Here is a 22,021-nt window from a genome sequence, read left to right as displayed (position 1 = left end):
TATAAACCAGCCAACTCTGAAATGCACAAGACAGAGACTACCACGCAAATCCTTTATCAGTTCATCTGTCTAAGCAGCCCTCCACCTGAATAAAGATGCAAGATACACTGCACAGTTTAATTACTTTATTTTTTTAAAATCCTGTCAGAAATATAGCTGTGCATTAATTACAAAATATATTAATCTATTGATACTTCGAAGGGAACAGGAGTACTTTCATTCTGTTCAAATGCAAACCTTTAACACTGACCCCAGAATAATCTTTTCCATCCATCATCATATAGTTGATAAGAAAGTGTCTCTAAATAAGAAGAGAAAGGCCACCCTGATTTTATTTCATTAGCAAGTCTTACTCCCTTGACAGCAAACATGACCAGGCGTATCATGAGACCAGTTAAAAAACAAGTCTGTATATCTCACATTATCTGAGCTCCCACATATACATTACATACCAACATTTTTAGTAAAATAATTTTCCCTGCCCTGCAGGGGAAGACATTCAAAGGCAAAAAGAAAACACATTTGCAATATATTATAATTGGAAAATATGTGCCATAGCAGCTGTGCAAATACATATACTAAGAGTATCATCTGACTTTTAACACATTCAAGACAACAGAAATTTGGAAGATAAAAGAAGCTAAGCCACTTACTAAAACATCTTGAGATCTAACAATGCTGCAAAGCATCATGAGTGACAGACCTAGAGAACACCATTCCTGAAGAAATTATACAGGAAACTGATAAAATCCTTGTATTTCTTCATGTTTGTTTTAGAAACAACTATCAAGGCTGCATACCATTCTGCTTCCACTTAAGGAGTTCTAATTATACCTCCATCCACCATGGTATAATGATTTCTCAGAAAAAAGAAGGGGACAAGATGCTGTTTCACACAAACCTATTTTCACACAGAAACTGAATTGCTTAGAAAAGTTTGTATTAAGGATAATAGTTGTGAAGACCATACACTGAGATGGTACCAATCCGGACTCATAAGTTCTTCCATTAGCTGAAGGTGAGATTCTTACTTGGAAGAGAAAGCCCTGGGAACTGCAGTTGAAGTGAACAGCAGTTTGGAAGATGGGCAAAGAATGAGGAAACTGGAACAAATATAAGAATAAACACTTCATTGACATTTATGTGACAGAAATATTTAAAGTAAATTCATATTTAGCAAGTTAGCTCTCAAAGTTTCTCATGTAAAACTCTGGCATTACAGTAATTTGGCATCACTCAGAGTTCTACTTGGTGATATTAAAATACAAAACCAGTAGAATAGCAGCAGTGACTAAAGCATTCATATTACTGTGGTCGATACAGAATTATACATGCACTAGCTTTCTATTCACTATTGGGTTGTGCTATTGTACAATACTAACCTGAATCATTTCAACTCCTGAACCTGCCACCAAGCTGAGTTTCTTCCCAAGGCAGAACTGTATCAGATGTAGCAGATAAGGCTCAAAGCAAAAATTCAGCGTGTTGTACTTGAAGGTTCATAATACAAAGCTTCAAAAGTACAGGAAGTATTAATGCACTTAGTGGGTCTTGGTTATAAACAGCACACAGACTGAGGTCGGTTTTGTTAACAACACTAGGGCTGAGAAGGGAACTGTGCCAGGAAGAAGCTCTCAAATTGCAAGCCCTTCTTCTGCTTTTCTCCCCTAACACACACACAAAAAAGGATAATGGCCATCTCTGAGCACCTTGGAAAAAAGATGGATACCAAACAGCCTAAAAATGACTGGAGAACTAACATACAGCATTAGGAACTGTCACCTGTATGCAGCGCGTCTGGGCACTGTTAGATGTATGAAAAGATCTTCATTAAGAATGGTTTAACTACTAACGCTGCTCTAATTGGAGACACTCCAAAACAATTCAGCTAACAGGATGAGGCTATTCAGTATTAAAACTACTTAAGAGGTTTAAAAGTTTTAAATCACAGATCCTTTCCTGTTTTCGAGTAATACATGTTCACCTGTCCTCTGAACTCGCAGAACGCACCAAGTCAATCCTGACTGTCACGCTTTCCATGAGCCAGGACGTTCAGTAGTGACAGTGCTCGGCTGAACACAATCCCTCGTCAATCAGTAGGCTCTACCTGAAAATTAAATTTTGTTCAGCTGGATATGATCAACAATCGGTAAAGCTGGGTCCTGGAAATGTTATGCTCGTGCTGGTAGGCAGAGAATTACCCCACATCAATATCCTACAGTATTGTTTCATTGGACTTTTATGTATGGCTTAGTTCTTTCTTTTGTATCAGACTGTGTACTTAAGTTATAGGGTGAACAAAATTTTCTTCTTCCCCCTTTTGAAAGGAGAAGATGCAGAACCTTATCAGCACCATGGCAAATTACTAGCACCAGTGAGCTTACCTACTCAGCTTTGATTGGTCAAAACTAACATTTGTACGGCGTACAAACAAGCACTATGGGAAACTAATACGTGCAGTACGAGGAAGCTCATGAATCCCTGAAATACTGAATTTAGTGTTTGGTTAAAGAGATGCTAAGGAAGCCAGATTTTTTTTTTTTCTTTTTCCAGAGAGCAAATGGGATTGCAGTTTTCCTCAAACTAATTAATAGACTTTTCTTCCTTTCTGAAGTGCTGAGGGTGGCCCAGTTCCTATTGTCTAAAGGACAGGAAATGGCCACAACAGCTGGACGTTGATATGGCCGGCTGTCCACTGAGAGTTAAGAGGAAATGATGACATACATCACCCAGAACATCACGGCATCACTCAAACAGATGCAGATCAAAAGTTAAACTTGGCATAAATTCAGGTCTCAATGACAGTTAAACAAATTCTGCAAGACGCCATTTAGTTACTATACACCTTTGCTCATATATCCACCCACAGCCTGAAAAACATCCACTGCTAGCAGGAGACCCTATCAGCACAAAGATATCTCAATCTAATGCCACACTTGTACCTCTCTGCTGACAGTGATCCACATTCTGGGCTTGGCTCACACATTTATAAAAAAGATTGGTCAAAATAGAGAATTAGGGGGGCACTTTCAGACATTTCGTCAGTGAGCTCGACTCATAGTCATTTAACCTTCTTCACAACGCTACCACACACCTTTCAGCAATTCTGTTATCAACTTTTTATCAACATGCAACTTCCTGAAGCTATCTTCAGCAAGTTGGGACTTCTCAGCAGAGAAGGGTCAAAGCGTCTCACTGCAGGTGATGTCAGCAAAGCCATAACCTGACTTTCAAGAGAAGCGTAGCCAACTCAAAATTCTAGGTAAGCCAATAGAGAAACAGTCTGAACTCCAAAACAAAGCTTCCCCATGCTCTATGTAAATAATAAAAAAAAAAAAAAAAAAACAACAGAACAATCTAACCCTCATCTTTATTAATTAGGCACTTTCCCTGCTACAGTATCTATTCCAAGGCACTGTGGCTCAGAGATTTACCGGTCTTTTCTGATATGACGTACGCTTGGCCAAATACAAATGTCTAGGTACTTCAGTAGGATTTTCTTGTAGGCAGTTAAGTTTTGATTAACCACACTTCATTTAGTTAGCTTGCTACAGAAGTCGCTTATTACTTTAATAGAGAACAACAAGTAGTATTTGAACGCATCACCTCATAGGAAAAAAGAAAGTGTAGCAACAACAGAGTTCAATTCAGGTGAAGATCAACTATGTCACAGCTATGATCTTTTTTTTTTTTTACACATTAAGCCTATTGGACAACGAAGCATGCGTGTAATCTGTGGTGGAAGAGCCTGACCAGTGGCTCCGTTCCTCTGGTTAAGACTTACAGGTTACACAGCACCATCAGTACTGCGAGCTTGAAATCCTTCTCTGCGAAGGCTGTTCAAATCTAGCCGCGTTAGAACTTCACAGCGCACCAGAAGGGTGTCATCTTTTACGAAGGTTCTTTGCTCCAAGTTCTGCAGGTGCATGAAAGTCACGTAACCAAACCCTTTAGGATTGCGGTGAATTGTTGGTCTCTGGAAGGCCAGCAACTCCGGCTTGGCTTCCATTACTTCTTCATGATTCTGCCGTTCAGGGCCTTCTGATTGATCCAAAATAGAAAGTCGTATAGTGCCTTGGAAAGGCCAAGGCAGATGGCTGTCGTATTCTCCTTGCATAGTGTGGACAAACAGAGAGATAAAATTAGCACAGCGCTGAGCATTTGGTAACTGGATATGCAAGCGCAAACACAGCTTGTAGCCAGGTTTTCCAGTATAGAAGCCAGGACTGTGCATCACAACAGGTCTCTCTTCTTTCTGTGCTTTCTGAAGTCCACTGAAGTTTTCAATCTTCCATATATAAATACCATTGCATTGCTGTGCCTCCATTTCAGTGATTTTTCCCTCCAAATTCCGAATAGTGCGTTTGAGTTCTGCCATGTGGACGTTCTGCGTCTCCATTTTAGCAATGAGTTCTCTGATCTGGTGATCTTGTCTCACCAGGCGACCTTCCAACTGCTGAATAGTTTCTTTGAAGTTTTCAACTTCTGGGTTACAATTATATGGGGCATGTGACACGTGGGAGAAGAGGGCAGGCTCAAATGGCAGTCCATTGATAAAGGGTACAGGATTTGTAGCAGTAACACTGATATTTTGAAAACTCTGAGCCATCATTCTCATGTGAACCTGAGTGAACTCCTGCATATGTCGTGCCAGTTCATTCCTCTGCATCTAGAATTTAAGAGACGTAGCATTAAAAATATATCACACATCATCTCTAATCACATCCTAAATGTGGCTCTGAAGAAAATCAAACAAGCTGCTTCTGTTACGTGAGAAAAACTGGAATGTAAATCAAAGAAAGGTGATGTGACGAAGGAGCACTACCAATGGAGGGCTTCAAATTTAAGATCACTTATGTCAAATGAAAAAATATGTTTAGATGCAAGTGGGCAAATACTGTTCAACTCAAAATTGACATGGTGTAAAAGTGTTAGTGATAAACAGGTATTTTTCTGTGTGCTAAGTCAGCACTGTATTTCCTTCATTGATTTGTTGAAATGGCTCCACAGTACCAGATAATGATATATGAAAACCAGTGGGGAAAGATGAAAAGATAAATTTTTAGAGTTATTGCACGACTAAAAATGAGAGTATCTAGATTAAATACTTTTTGTACTTAATCAAATTTAGAACATTCTCATTTTTTCTTTACCAAACTCTAAAAGCCATAATTGTGTTTGGTCACAACTTTGCAAGAAATGTTAGAAGAAGCTACTTTATTGGTATGAAAGCTGAGAATACACTCATGGATTAATAAAAGTATGTCCATCAAGCAAATAATTCACTTTTCTAAATTTGAGAAGGACTTCTGAAAGGCACTGCATCAGCACATATTGCTTTATAATTAAAATACTTCAGAACAAAAAAAGACACTCCACAAATCATTGAAGATTTGGACAGGTAGATGAGATGAGAACAGAAAAAGACATTAAAAAAAGAAACATGCAGAACATCTGCAACTCATGATTATGATAAAAGGCTTACCTTTTCAGGACACCCAAAGGCACTATAAAAACATGGTACTGGGGCAGTAGGACAATCATTATCGTAATGGTTAGGCATCTAAAACAAACCAGATTTGCAATTAATTTTCCCATTAAGAGTATTCTCTTATAACATCCTAAAAGAATAGGGCTGGATGGACTCTAATTATGTACCTGAAGCCAGATCTGTTTATTCCTGTATCAGTTCTCAAAGAAATATGGAAGCCTTGAACAAAAATGTTAGCTAATGATACAAGTTCTGTATCCTCCTTGCATGTACTTTAACACTTCATTGCCTTATAGTTTTTACCTTATGCATCGGAAAACATTCAGGTTTTTCCTCACATGAATGTAAGTCTTTTGTTTCTAACCTATACTCAGACTAGATCACAGTCCATTTCTTTCCCTTCTGCAGCACTATTTGCATATACTTATAAACAACTGTGGCACTTTTCATTATCTTCTTCTTCAGAAAGTCCACATTTATTTCAGTTTTTCTTATGGTCCATGTCTTCCAGACCCAATTATCTCACTGCTCTGAATCCTCCCTATTCATTCACACCCCAAAAGCTGGACAGCTGCAACTGATACCCTACCTGCCCTAATCAGAGCAAAAGATAATTCTGTGTTTCTCAGGCAAAATATCAGCTTATGTAACCCAAAATGTCTTGTTTAAATATCATGATGCAGTAGAGCACAAGCTTAACACAGGTCATCCATTAATTCTAAATCAATACCTATTTTAGCATTCTCTATTTCACAGTTTCACGACTCATTATTTGATCTAATGACACATTTTTGCCATTGTCATTACTGAACTCACTCCGGTTTTTCAGAGTACTTCCCTGATTTTTCAAGCTCATTCTTTATTTTAATCTGAGTCATTAACATAGTTGCCATTCCACTCAAACAGAGAGGCTGCAAATTAAGTAACATTTATTATTATCCTATCAATGAACCTTTTTGTATTCAGTTGTTATTGAATAGAAGAAACAGCAATGATTATTACGATAGTAATGGACATGCAGAATTCTACCCAGCATCTACAGTTCAGTAGTGAATTGTTTACAGCTACTTTCTAATAATGGCTTTCCAGTTAGAAATATTCTCCCTCTTTGCCCAAATTAAAGCTTTGTCTTCTAACATCAGCCATAATCACAAGCTGCTATTTGGTATTCTTTAACCTCCATTCAAGATCAGAACACCCAGCATGGCAACTGTCACGAAGCAGCATTCCCAAACAATGTGATTTGCACCTAGAAATCCTACGGTGGCTTACCAGACTGCAACTGCAAGCAGATGCAGTGTTTAAATTAATATTCCACCTGCAGTGGATGAAACTTTTTCAAAGAGAGGCAAGGAGAGATTTATTAACCAGTTTCTTCAAATTTAATTTGAGATTAAAGCAGCAATGTAAATACAAAACATCTGACACAGATTAAGCATAGAAAGCTGGTCTCTTACCTGCTGTCTGATGAGCATTGTGTTGCAATATTCACAAAATACATTGGCAAGGGGACAGGTTTGGTCATGAAGCTGTTACCAAACAGAGAAAAAGAGAGGAAAAAGACTTAATAATGTTATGTCATTTAAAAGAATGCTGATCATTTCTAATGAGATGCTTTGTTTTTATTTACATTTCAAATTTTGCACTTTGGTGCAAAACTAAAACAAAGTTTAAAAAAAGTATAGGAAGGATAAAATACTAGAAGTGACCTAGACCTTGTCTTGTGTTTTAGCACATATTCCCCAGAAGATGCACCTCCTGACATCCTTTCTGCCAGGAATAAAAGCTGTAAATGTCTGATGTTGCTTTGTATGTTACTTTGCCAGTAGATGCTACCCCTCTCTGGTGGTACAGCCAAAAATCAATGGTTGTTACACAAGTCTTTTTGCACCACAGGGTTTCCACGAATGGTGTATCTAAGCACAGCCTCTGCCCAGCTTTTGCCTGTCCTAGGCTAGTGCCCTGGAGTTTGTAGCTTCTCACTTGTGCAACTAAAAGAGCTCTTCTAGACCATTTTTTTTTAAATTGATGTCACATTTAAAAGCAAACCCATGCAAGTGGAGGCTGGAAGACTAAGTACCTCTTTATCTTCATAAGCCATAGATGTGGCACAGTTGGGGCAACAGACTTGACGCCGCAGACACTCCTGTGTCATGTGCTCTTTCAGATGGTTCTTCTGAAAGGCTCCTTGGCACTGCGGGCATTCCACGGTGGAGAAATCACAATGCGACTGGTGGTCCTGAACGTGGGCAAAAGAAGGATCTCATACTATAAATAGGTACAAACTGCTCACCCGTTTTTCAGATAAAGCACAGTACAAGAGAAACAAACCGCAATCTTTCCTTCTTTCCCTCCAAGAAAACCCTCAGATGCTTATGCTGACTTTACTGGCAGCGTTGCGTTAGTAAGATCAGGACTTCCCATATTCAGAGTGAACACGTTCACATATTAAGAGCACTCTCCAGTAAAATTCAGCTTTATGTTTTTTTCCTAATAATTGGTATGTTATTTTCCAGAACAATTACTTCAACTCATAAATCTAGCTGCTTTCATGGACTATTAAACTGACCTTAGAGAATTTGTGCGAAGTACAGATAAAGCTGATCAAAAGATAGATGTGAATGATCCTAAAGAGCTAGCTGCATTAGTACAATTTTCACGCGCTACCATGTTCACTTGAGAATCACCTAATTGCAACTAAACACTCATTAAAACAAACAAACAAACATGCAGCTATAGGGTTGAATGAACAACACACTGAATCAGCATGAAGAGGTATCAGGTATGCTCATCTATATTAAGATATTTTGAATTTTTTACATGTTCATGAAAACAAGGTTCTATATTTTCTGAACTAATTCTCACCTCTAAATGCCTCAGCTCCATCTTCATGCAGCAGCCCTTGTTGGGACACTTAACCGTTAATGAAAGGATTTCCCGTTTAGCGAAGTTGTCAGGAAAAAGTTGATTTTCAAGCAGAATTTCATTGTCTACTGGACATTTGTGACCTGCATCTCTACAATGCCAGAAAAAAAAAAGGAAAAAGCAATTGAGTTTCTTTTGCCTTTACTTTAAAATATTTTTACACTAGCAAGACATAAGCGGGCAAATTAATAACACATTAAATTAGTCCTTGAAAACAATGGCATTTATGTGACAATTACCAGAAGTTATGTAAATCAGAAATGTAAATCAGAAAAATTGACAGTACACAATTTCACTTGGGGTAGAGCTATTGGGATCGTAGAGCTGTTCTAGCTCAGTAGCTTTTAATTGACCAAATGGCACGATAGATACACTGCACATAAACTTGAGGAGGATGTTGGGAACCTAAGAATTTATGGTCTCGTTTCTGTAAGTACTTTACATAGCTCAAACACAAAAGTATTATTTCAATACTGTTTCAAAACAGTTATTTAAAGGTTCTTAGACATTCTCTCCCTCCTTCCTCACTTGGGATATTCTATGATTCTATTTTCTCCTCACTTGGAAATATCAGTGATATGGAAAAATACATGGGGTGGAAAAATGTGAGAAAGCACTTGTGGTGCAAAGATCAAGTGTCAGATCATTGTCGTTGCTTGCAAGCGGGAGAGGAAGTAGAACGCAGTGGGCTGTGGAGGACAGGAGGGAATTTGTGCTTTGTTGGAAAAGGAAATAATTGGTCAGCACCTCCTTCATTAGCAATGCTGCTAGAGGAAGTGGGGGTAATGTTTAGACTTTAGAAGGAGACAATGAACTTCCTTTCCGAGGTTTTGCTCGCAAGAGTTAGCTTGCCACAAGTCTGATAGTCATACTTCTAAACAAATGGAAAAAAGAAAATAACCTCGCGTGCCATTTTGTGTCATAGCTCCCTGAGCAGCGTGCTGATCTTTGTCACAACTCGGAAATGTTCCTGCAGCTCACACACAATCCACAGGCAGCCACTTTTTAACAGGTATAACTTGGTTACAAACACCCTGCTTGATGCAGCATAATGGTAGTTTGGCACACCTGCTGCTAAGACAGTAGCTTTACTTCTACACATGAAAGATAACCACCTATAATGACAGCCAGCAATATAGTCATTATAATTAATGATACTAGATCTCCAGCTCAAATCACCAGCAGTCTCGGGGTAAAATAAGAATGAATGGCAATTTTCTAGAGATTATAAAAAGGAAAGAGCAAAGACACATTGCAGGATATTAAACAGATATTAAACAAGTATTGGAATTGTGTTTAAAAGGCTGCTTAGATCCATCCACAGACAAAGAAGTGCTAGATATTTCCTGTCACAGAACTGAGTTTATGCACCTCTGTTCTAAGGCACTTTACAGTGGAGGTTTTCCTGTGCTGGAATTATTTATCACGTTGAGTTGTGCCACCCACAATGGTAACTGTGAAACTGTAATCATCTACCATGAAGTACAAGGAATATTCCTATCATTTCCATTTTAAACATAGGTATGAAAAGTAAAGCCAGGAAAATTTAGTTTAAAGAAAAAGACTGCTCCATGATTTTAACAACTGAGCAGTTTAGCCTAGAAGCAAAATAGTTGGCATATACTTTTAATTGGAGCCATGTAGGTTGTTTAATGAACTGCTACACCCGAAGCTTTCCTTGCTGCCCCTTGTCAGCTCACAATTCTGCTTATCAGATAAAAGAGGTTCTGCTGTTTGGTCAGCCCTACTATATGCCCGGAGTTAGCTTCGACCTAACACAGGAGAAGAAAGATGAGTGAAGTTTAATTAGCTATTGCATCTGAACTTCGTTCTTCCAAATTTTCTGATCAACTACTTTGTAGACAGCAATGTTTGTAAACTACTATTTGTAGTTACTATAGTAGATAAGCTTCTTCACTCCCGTGACTCATAGCACTTTAAAGCACTTCAGGCTGCCTTACTTCAAATGATAACAGGACTTGCTGGGAAGCAAACACTTACTGTGATTGAAACCCATCATGTCCCTTTTTTACATACAAATCTTTCTAGCTGCAGGCACAGCATCTTCAGCATGGACAACTACAACTGCTGCCTGAGTCGCAAGAAGCAATTACTCAACAGCTTTGTGTCCATCCTGTATCACTTAAAGTCCTCAGTCCGTGTTCAATCAGACTAGACAGTGAGAAAATTAGTAAGGAAGCAGAAGCACTTTTTTCCTGACCACATAAAGGGTGTGACAATCACTTAATGAAAAAAATAGCACTTAGACAATGTAAAAATCACTTTCAATTCTCATTTTAGTTCTGTACAAACTTCTCAATGACATCCATCAATACTGTACTGTAGACACTACGTACTCCAAATCAATACTGTACTGTGGAGACTGCAGCGATAGCCCAAATCAATAGCTCAGTCCACGTATCCCAATTAAGCGTGCGATTCAGCCCTTCAGAAGGGCCCTGGCAATCCAAGTTCTGCTCTGCTTTTACAAGCTCTCACTGCACTCCAAAGACAGATTCCAGTGGGGAATGAGGGAAAATATTTACTACTACTGAAACATTTGAAATATCACAGTGATGATCTATCGTCTCCAAGATCAAAAAAGCTTGCCATCTGTGCTCTGTATTCACTTGAATTGTAAGTTTACCTCTGGAGGTTAAGTAAAAAGCGGAAAGTATACAGGAAGGAAAAACTTCTGGTTATGAGAACTGTTTAGAGACCGAAAAGTGTGAGCAGAGCAAATAGTCTCTTAATTTAACAGAGAAGAGAAGAGAAACCATTTCCTATGCCTGAGGTTTAAGAAGGAAGTTTCTCTACCTGCTCTGAGATGTTATGTTGCGAGCACAAGCTTGCTGCAGTTCCTCACTAAGTACCACGGAAAATTCTGACCAACGACCACAACTGTGCAGCTCTTCAGCAGAAGTGTAATAAAACAAGATCACCATGCAGGATCTAAGAGACTAGATGCAAGACATCCACTTTTGGTCATTTTAAGTTTAGTTAGCATAGGAGTATGACTGTCTTTGAAATGCCTAGTGAATAGAAATTGCTAATGCTCACAGTACTTCAGTACTGACTAATTTTCCTTCAGGATTTGCAGGCATCATCCTCCCATGAGAAGGTTTAAAGATTTCTTACCCCTTCTTTCTTCCAGATATTCCCAAATTAAAGAAGAGTATAAATACCACTATCGCCAAAAAAGCATAGCAAGCTCAGAGAGAGTAAGGAATTCCAAAATGTAACAGTTTGGGTAAGTACAAAAGTCTAATTTGATACTTACAAGGACACATGAATTTATGTACAATAATCTATTGAAATAATTTAGGTTGGAATCTGCAAAGTGAAGGCCAGAAAGTGAAGCCAAGTGCTTGTGCCTGGGAAGTTGGATACACACACTCAAAGCCGACAAGTTTACTTTCATTTTTGCTTTCTTCCATGCTTTTGGCTGAGGTGACTGCCACTGAACGATGCAGTTGGGTAAGATCTGACTTACCCTTTATTTTTTTAAGGGATGTAGTGAATGAGGCAAGACACTGTGGGATTGGGGTGATCTCATGGCATGATTAGTAGAGAGCAGAGTATCTCTTAGCTTCCTCAGCAGAATACACTGGAGAGTCGCTTTTCATGGATGAACGATTTTGGTATTCTGCATTTTCTGGATAACGAACTTGCATCCTGTTCTCAGAAACGCTGATGAAACTAAATGTTAAAAAGAACTGTGCTGCAGACACAAAGTTTTGTGCTCTCTAGAGGAAAATAACTTGAACTTTTGCAAGTAGGGAATAACAGCAATAAGCAGGGAATGCAAAATTAAGTTCAACCTCTTGCACTGAGCTCCGACACTTGCTTCCTTGATGTAAAAGGGATGTCATGAAGAAATACACTAGCATCAGACACCACAGTGCAGAAACTACAGAGACGCCCACAAAACCCACAAACCCTCTTGTATTCAGAGAATACCGCTGCTGGCATACCATCTATCTGGTGAGCTACAAATGATGAACTATGGATAAAAAGAAATGGAACAGAACTATGAATAATTGGTATGGAAAACCAATCAAGAAAGCACTGCTCATTTTGCATGCTAAAAATAAGTGCCTGTGGGGAAAAAAAAAAAACAACATTTTGAGGTAATGCTGAAGATGGTTTAACGCTCTTATACACAAAGGTGTGCAAAGTAAGGTGGGAAATTAACCAGCTCCACAGATGGGTCACACAGCGTTAAACAGATTCCTACCAAACTACTCTGACATTTGAGCTAAGGGAGCGATTTACAAGAAAACAATCTGGCTAATGCCGAGAAGAAAAACCAGCATACTATCTAGCTTTCTATCAATGTGTTCCAGTACTCACTGCCATGGGTGGGACAGTGACAACTGTACTGCAGGTCTGAGGGAAGTACGCTGTGCAGGTCTGCATGTGTTCTGATTTTGTGTCCTCTTTCAACCGTTCAGTTTTCTGAGTTCAGCTAATCTTGCCTTCACATCTCATTCCTACCCTCCCCATACACCAGTTTCCTCTCTCAACTCTTTGTCCCAGACTGTTCCCTCCTTACAATCTCCAGACCAACAAAGCAGCAGATTGCAAGTGGAGAACTGAAAGCATGAATTGCCCATCTGTGCCAAGAAATGAAATTGTTGGCAGTTGCCTGTAGTTATCAACAGAAACAATCAGAGGGGAAGGACAGGTATTTTAATCCCGGGCTGAAGATGGGATTTATTTGGAGGATTTGGCTACCAAGTTATTATAATTTTTAACATTTACTGAATCAAGTGAATTTCTTCTTAAAAACACTTTCCCCAAGTTTTCCCTTACCTTATTGATTTGACAATGCAGCCTTTGCAGAAACGGTGCCCACACGGTGTCTGCACTGCTTCCCGAAGGGCCATCAGACAGATCGGACACTCATATTTACTTTCCAAGGGCGGATCAAACTCCACGTCGTATCCTTGTGTTTCCTCTGTAAACGAACTCGGAGGGTTTCCAGTCCCGCTGCTGACGCTCACGCTGTCTTCTTTCGCTCCTACGCTGCAGGCACTGGCCATGGCTGCACAGCAGCCACTTTCCAGGTCTCGGGCTCCACAACTGTTATTGCTCTGTAGCAAGCTCATAGTAGCTGATCAAGGACCACACGGAAACGCTCTGCAAGATGACAGAAAGGTGTGTTAATTTAAAATACTCCAAGACCACGAACAGAGCTTATTTCTGGCCACAAGCACTGGAACAGCGCTGCACACGCGGTTCTGCTCACAATCACCAGTTTTGAATTGTCCCAGTTTCTCTGCTGTATATCTTTTTTACTTATCTTGTGATATAAGGAAAGAGCACCGCATCCTGTCAGCCTGGGTCAAAAACACAAACACCTTTCTGTAATCTCTTTCATCTACCCAATTTCTGTAAACGGAGGAATATTCTCTCTCCTTGCTGCGCTTACTAAAAATGCCTCTACCCCTTCAGCCTTATTTACTTCTAAAGCATTCCTGGTTTCATTGAAAAGTGCTGGAAAAATACAAGTTTTATGCAATAGCAGTAGCTCAACTCCGTGTTTTCCTTGCAATGACCAAACATTGTATTTTCTGTATACAGAGATGTGCAGTATAGGTTCCCAGTCAGTCGAGGTGCATATCCGCAAATAAAATGTAAGCCTGGGTACCCAAACCTAGCAGGTGACACACTGCAAAAGAAATTCAGATACGCAGCACTGTTAGTAACATTTTAAAACCATCAATAGGACTTCAAATCAAGTAGGAAGCTGCACATGAGATAAGGCTAATACTTCTGCGGCTCAAAAAGTTATCTACAAACTAGCAGTACTCAACAGGTTCCTTGCTCTCCTCTGGTGTAGCTGGGAGGAAGGACAAGTGACGTGACTGCAAGAAGGGAAGATAAAAATCACACTTCCCTGAAGCAGAGTGAATGGCAGAGTAAGGCCTGTTTTTACAATAAAGCTCAAAAAGCTGGTTGAATTCATGGGTATGAAATTAAAAAATGCTGTTAATTAAAAAATGCAAAAATTTTAAAAAGCCTGTTAGTATTTCTACACTGAACGAAAGAACTTTAAAGAAAGGTTTAAACAACAAATACCAATTGCGAAACTCCAAGAAACTTTCCTCTATCCCAGTTGTTTAATTGTTACAAACATTTCCCTAGAACCCTATTGTGGTTAATTGTCTTTAATTGACAACACCAAGTTGTCAATTAAATTATTTGGAGGCGCAAGGCAGCGTGAGCAGGCTGTGGGCTGCAGGGCCAGGCACGCAAAGCCAGGTGCCCACTAATGGCAGTGCAGACAAAGGTCTTTGGAGATGTTCACCTACTGCACTCATTGCGCCTTTTAAAGCCTATTGGAGGTAGAAACCTAAGGATTAGTTGAGAGCTGGGCTGTAGGGACCATTGATCTGCATCGAGGCGGTGAGGATGCAGAATGAGTAGGGTCTGAAGTACCTGAAAAGTAGCGTTCCTGCCATTTCCAAAGCACCGTCTGACAGCCTGGAGCTGTACAGCACCAGGCAGCAATGCCTGCTGCACGCAGAAATCATTCCATCGCACGGCCGTCTGGAACTGCACCCAAGGGATGAAGCTTACTTCTTCTCCAGCTCTCTGTCCCCACGTATTTATTATACCTCTATGTCATCTACCTCAACAAGCTTTACAGTCAAGGCTCCTGTCTACAGCAAATACAAACCAAACTACCAAACAACTTTCCAGCAGTTGCTTGAGGCACAGTCCCAGAATTATGAGTTTAATCCCATGGAACTGAACACAAGTACTCAGAACAGAAAGAGAAGAATCAGTGCTTAGAAAGATGCCCCGTGAAAGAAAGTTTTTTTAGGCTGTCACCAACAGGTCTCTTTTATTTAAGAGCTGCTGCAGAGGATAATTAGTCCATAGGCCACAATTCATGAAAAAAATCACAGGGACTAAGTTGGGCCAACGGAGGGTGAATGTGGGTATGCAGGATATTGCACGGAGCAATGCTGCACTGGAGCCCACAGGCCAGGCTGGGTCTGAAGACATCACATTCTTCTATACCACAAGGGTATATTTAGTGAGGCTACGAAAGGGAAGAGGAACACGCATCCCTTTAGCCGTGTCACAAAGGAATTCAGGAAGTCGCAAGGAGGAAAATATCACAGCTTTACTTAAATTCAGCTGTCATATTCATTGCAAAGCGAGCTGCTCTTCCCTTGGGCTGTCTCTAGAAATAAAACCTACAATTTGAAATACTGTCCTTGTAAGGAAGAAAACAGGACCTGACTCTCGATATTTGAACGCTTTGTAGATTTCAGTGCTGTCCTCTTTGCCCATTTAAACTGTTTCTACAGACAGAGCAGATGTAGATTCAGTCTATGGAAACAAAAATCCTGTACCAGAGTCATTTTAACGAATGAGTCAGTGCAACCAGTCAACATCCCAGTCTTGCACAGAAATCCCCCTATTCAGTGATTCTCTCCACTCCTACATGGAGCTTTTTGTCCGCATTATGACCAAAGGGCTCACAAAAAAGAGGTGCAAGTATCATTATCTCTTTATGGCCGAATTTCCCTATCTGTACAAAGGTGAAAATTAAAAAAAAAAAGGTGATTAAGAGCCAGATCTTGAATTTTGTTCATGTTTTACATAAGGTGTGTAATAGGATTCCTCCTGCTACTCAGCTCCACTTCATTTTGTCTCCAAGGACACTTCTTCCTCCATATGCATTTATAGGCATGGGACAAGGCACAGGTTTCCAAATCAAAATCCACACACACTGCTGCTACTCAGACTAGTAACCAAAGTCCAATTACTTCATCACAGTTTAAAGCAATTCCTTCACAAGTTGTAAATGCTGTAATGGGAATTTTCTGTTCCATTTTGCCCTCCAGGAGCAGAAGATAGACTCAATCTTCTTGAACAAAGCAGTGTGAGGGCAAAACCAATTAGAGAAGAATAAAATGTTAATGCTGATGGCAGGTCTTTCCCCTGACCAAGATGTAGAAGACAATTTGTATGCCTACTGTGGCAGTTATGCAAGTTTCTTCCCTGGGGAATTTAAAAAAAATTTCAGGTTAGAGAAGGATGGCCTTTAGAACCCAGTGTACATCCCAAAATTTACATCAAATTGCTTTCGTTTTAATTATGAAATAGATTACCAGTGAAGTAAAACCTACCAAAACATCCCCCCGAAACCACACCAGCTTCTTGTACCATCAACAGTAGTTATCCTTTTTCCTCTGTGCTGAATCTTGAGTCAAATACAGGTGTAACTACATGTACATATTAATTTGAACACCCTGCCCACACCAGAGCCTTTAGAATTCATCCAGCTTTTTGACATGGGCAGCGTAACACAATAAACACACTCTGGTAGCGTGTTCTGTGACTTCTGTTTGGACAACACCAACCTAGCAGCCCTCACTTTGAGGAGCAACTGAAATTAAAAGGAAGCACTGTGTGGCAATTCTAACTCTTGCTAGGATGAAGCTTCTCTGGCAGAGGAAACCTGAACACAATGTTTGATAACGCACCTGAAGCGCGGCTCCCTAGAGCTAGGAAGCCCCACCACACTCGCTGAGCAGTCGGGCAGTGGTTTTGGCTTGCACATATGGGGTACCCAAAGTCCTTGGGCCACCAAAGGCTGGTTTTTGTTTTTGTTTGTCTCTCCAACGCAACACCTTTACATCGTTTGGCCACAGAAAAGAAGGTGCTTTCCAGGCTAACAGGTAATGGTCAGAATGTTTGATCATGATTTATACTGCAGAAACGTGGAATGATCCATCTCTAAAGATCAAACCTGCACGTCCCCAAACCAGAGCAGACACAGGAGTCCCAAGCCCTCTTTCCCAAATTTAAGACTAAACCATAGAGAAACCTTTCTTCAGTAGGTACCCTGCGCTGTGTTGCTATTTACACTGCTGCATTACAAAATGATAAGGTTAATCTGTGACAGCACGGTCAGGCCAGAACAGCGAGCTCCTGCGCGCATAATGTACCTTACGATTCACAATTAAATTAAAAACCTTCTACACTTTAAATTACCGTGTCCAATAAAGCTCTGCAGTCTGACTCGTGAAGCCCCAAAGTAAAATGGAATTTAGCTCGGATTTTTAGAGATGTTCAAGCTCCACCTAAGAGCCACAGGATGAATTTATAAACTTTTCTAAATCAAAAGCCATTAGTGGCACAGAAGATATCTTCCAATTGCCTGGACAATTACACAACAATTTGAGTAACAGGGAGGGGATAAGACTAGGCATTGTACCCTATTTACACTGAAACAGGAAATCGTATCTTTGCGCATTTGACAAACGTGAAGGAGCACTGTACAGGGAGCGTAGCAGCTGTCATGAAGCAGAAAAATTTAAATATTCATCTGTAAATATTGAATAGAATTAATTTCTACATGATTTTTGCTAGAAAATTCATACTGAGTAGCCACATAAAGAAGGAAATCAATACAGAGAACTATTCCACATCCCTTTCCGTACTCGAAGTCCATAAACCTAACCAAACTGCTCTCAGCCTGGCCGACACATAGCCAGCAGAGGGCAATGCCTGCAGGCAACACTCTGCTTTTCCTCCTGCTGCCTCATTAAGAACAGTTCAGAATGCAGATTCGTGAGACTGACAGACCAGTGGAGTGACTTTGGGTGATTTGCTTATGAAGCAATACTTGCAATGCTGATTCTCAGGCGTATCAATCAATGGTCTCCTGACAAGTGATAAGCACTGCGCTCGGCAGCACTCGTATTATCAGGTTTACAATTATCATCACCATGGCCCCATCCTGGCAAAAACATAAAATGATGAAAGTTCATTTGAATTAATACCTATAAAGCACTTTCATTTCAAAGCAACCAAATAGCTGGACAAGAAAAAGCAGCAGCAGATTCAGGCAGGACTCATAACTGTGAAAAGCAGCTCCTGTTTCTTGTAAAAACCTGCAAGCACGTTACAAGCATTTTGTTATCAACCTTTTTTTCCCCCCCTCTAATATCCATACCTAGTAAGGCTTTCAGGTCCCTTGGAGAACCCATATGCTTACTATTCCTCCATGTGAAACTAAACACTAAATAAAAACTTCTGTTTGAGGTGCATACAGCCTACCAACAACAGGGGAAGTTCATCAGGCACTGTCACTGCTCCAGTCACTGGCACAGAGTGACCTTTGGGGGCTTTCTGAACCTTTGTAAGTGGTTTCTCTTAGCTTGGAGAGAATGCTGTCAGACCTTAGTCACGTGTATCACTGACATTAGGAGACTAGAGGGAGGCATACTCCAAGTTACGAATGCATTTTATCCTACTTAACTATGTCAAAACAAATTTAATTTTATTGGGCACTGGAAGTGCCATACGCTGTGTTTAACACCAAAATATTCCATGGGTCTTTCCCTAATTAAAAAGCAAAACAAAACCCCAAGCCCTTCTTCAGCTGACTAAATTCTAGAGATATTTCACTGAGAATCGTCCAGATTAGCAAAAACAAGGCAAGCATTATTAGTGAGGAAAACAGTACTGTTCAAACTCTTTACTTTGGCAGAGACTCTCTGCTCTCTTTGGCCTCTGCCATCCCTCTGCACATTGTGACATGTGTCGTGCCTCTCTGTATTCCTCCACAGATCTGCTGAGAAGTTAAGATGCTGTCAGAATGCAGACAAGGTAAACATTAGGACAGAAAGTACTTCAAAAAGAGGTAGGGAAAAGTAGAGCTACGAGCAAATGTCATTTCTGCAAGGCATGGGCTCCAGAGAGGATTGAATTATCATCTACCTCGACCAACAGGCAGCCCGTATGCGGCATTAGTAAAATTATTTGAGGCACTGGGAAAGTAAACAGCGAGCTAGGCACACATCCTGAAACAGCTCAAGCGTTTCCCCTTTTCACTCTGCCTTACGTTTACTTTTATTTTCTTTTTGATGTGCTTTACACTCAGGAGCTTGTATCCCTAGCTTTAACACTCCGGATCTAAAACCTTTTTATATTCGCATAGCTAATGCCTGCTCCTGAGATACAGAAGCTATGCTTCTTGATGTGCTAGCAAGTTCAACAGGTGACGAAAAAGCGTGTTTTTTCGGCCATTTTTTCACTCTGAAGTTCTGGCAGCAGGCAGCTGCTGTGCGTATGTCCTCTTTAAGCACAGTAAGAGCTCATTTAAGCAGAGAGCAGGGCTGCAAGGCTGCAGCGCTGCACACCCCAGCCCTGTCCATGCCTCGGCCTCTCCCTCTCCCCCTTCCCCTTCCCATGCCGAGCTCGTCCCAGCGGCTCCTCAGCAGCAAAGCGCTGCGGGGGAGCTCCCGTCCCCGCATGGAGCCCGGCCCGAGCCCCGCTCCGTGTGGGCGCCGCTCAGGCCGCGCCCCGGCCCCGGCCGCCGCCAGCTCCCCGCCGGCCCCGCGCCCCGAGCCCCGCTCCCTCCGCCCGGGCAGCGCCGCGCCCCCAGCCCCGTTCCCCGTCCCCGTCCCCCGTCCCCGTTCCCCGTCCCCCTCTCACCGCCGGCCGCTCCCCGCCGGCGCCGCTTCCGCCTTCTCCTCGGCAGGCAGCGGGGCGGCGGCCGCACGGCCCCACAGAGGGCCCGGCCCCGCGGCAGCGCCGCCTGCCGGAGCGGGGCCCTGGAGGGAGGCTCCGGGGAAGTGAAAAAGCGGGCGGGCTGCGGCGCCTTCAACACGAGGGGGAATTTCGATGCCTGCCGCGGTGGCTTTCATGGGCCAGCACCCCAGGCTAGCACGGATTCCAACCCTAGAGGTGCTCCTGTTCCCTGGGTCAGGGGAGCAGGCACTGGGGGCACGGCTCTGCGGTGATGTGAGGGGTCCCTGACAGAGCTATGGGCTCCTGCCCTCACCAACACTGCCCACCTGCCCCAAATGCTGAGCGGGCAGGCTGCTGCCGCTTAGAAAAGGCTTACGGCAGCCCCTAAGACACCCCTCTGGGCACTGCTTATGTCCTCAGGATTACTGAGGACATCTGCCAGGACCCACAAGGGAGCGAACAGTTAGAGGAGAGGGGCAGAAATTGCACAACCAGTGTCCTCAAATGGGACTCCAAAGTGTGACAAGAAACAAAGAGTTATTTTGAATGTAATATCACAACATTTATGGACCCTTTGCTGGGCAACTGGCTGAATTTCAGAGCCATCTTTTTTCACTGCTGAATGGACAAATTATTATATTACTTTCATTATCTGTAAAATTAAGAAATTTATCATTCCATAGCTTTGTAAAACAGATACCTGTAGATGGACAGTTTTCTGTGGCCCAAATCTACAGTTTTTAGTAATCTGTTAGGCAGCCAGAGCACTGATGCTCGGTTTATTTGGGTTGGGAAGGAATCTGAGGAACGGATCTGGAGTTTCTATTCCAAATGTAAATGAAATGCCTTTTTTCAGTGCAGTTGCCCAATCTGTATGGTTTATGGCAAGCTTAGGCCCACAGTCACGTATCAATGCCCATATTGCAACACGAAGCAGTGCAGAAATCCTGTTCTCCACGCGGTGGTGCCAGTTGCACAGGGAAAACATTTTCCAGCACTGGATCTGTGCATTTGAGCTGTTGAGCAATTATGCTCATACAGACATAAAACACACCTAAAGCTGTAGCAATTTGAGATCAATTAAAGCCTTGTTTGCCTGCAGTATCCCTACAAGACAATATTTTTTCAAGACGATTTCCTGGGTACACTGGAAGTAAAGTGCTTGACTACGCTCACGTGTGCTCACCTGGCTGACTTGATGATCTGGGGCTGTTCGTGCCAGACCTCGGGCTTGCAGGGAGTGGGGCCAGTAGCCAGCTACCAAGGTGAAGTTTTGAATAAGCACCCCAGAGGGACAGATTTGCTAAACTACTTCTCAAAGAGCCCAATATCCCTCAACGCTAACAATGCATATTGTCAGTGAGCAGCATCTGCTGTTTCAAGATAAGGGAGGAAACCAGCATGTGTCTGCAGCGAGTGATGTTGATTGATATCTGGCGCCGCAGCCTGACCTGATATCTTTTTGAAAAGGTCTCTCCAAATGCCAGGGAGTGGTAGTGAAAACAAGCAGGTTGTTAAGAAGTCCTGGCAAAACAGGGGAAGCAGAATTGCTGGGCTCAGGACCGAGCAGCATGATCTTCTGCATGGTCAAGAAACACCTCAGTCAGGACATCCTTGTCCTATCCTGCCTTGGCCTGGGAGCAACCTCTGGGATTTCTGTTCCACCTTGCCCTGACACATTCAGTTGTTCCTACTGCCACCTTGGGACCTTGTGTGAGTCAGAATCTGAGCAAGGTTATCAGGGTTTGGCCCCAAACTTTGTTTTCTTTGCCCTTACATCACTTGTTTCGGCATGAATCATTGCACTTGGCTACTGGAGGTGTTGGCCTCTCATGTGGCACAGTACAAGTGACTGACTCGGGTCTAACTACACTCCTCTAAGAATTGTCATAAGTCTTACAACCATCTTACAACCAGGAGCAACTGATGTTCTACAAGATCAAAGGCGATAATAGGGCAGGAATCCTCCCACCTTTTTTACCTGTAGCAAGTGTTGCTGTTGCAAGCTCCTACTTCCGGAGTGTGAGTTGGAAGGGCTTGGTGGATCATTAAAATCTGTTGCACAATGTTATGCGTGGAGCCCGAAATCTTTCGGGGTGTTGT

General features: G+C 41.7%; 1 protein-coding gene across 3 annotated transcripts; it reads right to left on the bottom strand.

The window, feature by feature from the left end:
* Window positions 1–110: 110 nt before the first annotated feature.
* TRAF6 (TNF receptor associated factor 6) lies at window positions 111–20,024 on the bottom strand. Of its 3 annotated transcripts, none has more exons than XM_084520220.1 (7): window positions 19,883–20,024; window positions 13,232–13,558; window positions 8,357–8,507; window positions 7,572–7,730; window positions 6,949–7,020; window positions 5,486–5,563; window positions 111–4,669 (listed from the first exon to the last, which is right to left on the bottom strand). In XM_084520220.1, exons 2-7 carry the CDS (start codon window positions 13,525–13,527, stop codon window positions 3,788–3,790), a joined length of 1,638 nt encoding a protein of 545 aa, XP_084376346.1. In that variant the 5' UTR covers window positions 13,528–13,558; window positions 19,883–20,024; the 3' UTR covers window positions 111–3,787. The 3 variants fall into 3 exon arrangements, with proteins under 3 accessions (XP_084376346.1, XP_084376348.1, XP_084376347.1); XM_084520222.1 differs by lacking the exon at window positions 19,883–20,024 and adding an exon at window positions 18,928–19,610; XM_084520221.1 differs by lacking the exon at window positions 19,883–20,024 and adding an exon at window positions 14,861–18,913.
* Window positions 20,025–22,021: the final 1,997 nt, after the last annotated feature.

Source organism: Aythya ferina, assembly GCF_964211825.1.
Source record: "Aythya ferina genome assembly, chromosome: 5".
Lineage (NCBI taxonomy): Eukaryota > Metazoa > Chordata > Aves > Anseriformes > Anatidae > Aythya > Aythya ferina.
This window is presented reverse-complemented; position numbering and strand designations above follow the sequence as displayed.

What these genes read in the sequence shown, in the direction of transcription:
- TRAF6 (XM_084520220.1), bottom strand. Translation starts at nt 13,527, where the DNA reads ATGAGCTTGCTACAGAGCAATAACAGTTGTGGAGCCCGAGACCTGGAA. An exon ending in TGCATTGTCAAATCAATAAG is followed by an intron (nt 8,508 to 13,231) that starts GTAAGGGAAAAC and finishes CTGGCATTGTAG; the next exon opens with AGATGCAGGTCACAAATGTC. An exon ending in CCTTTGGGTGTCCTGAAAAG is followed by an intron (nt 4,670 to 5,485) that starts GTAAGCCTTTTA and finishes CTTAAATTCTAG; the next exon opens with ATGCAGAGGAATGAACTGGC.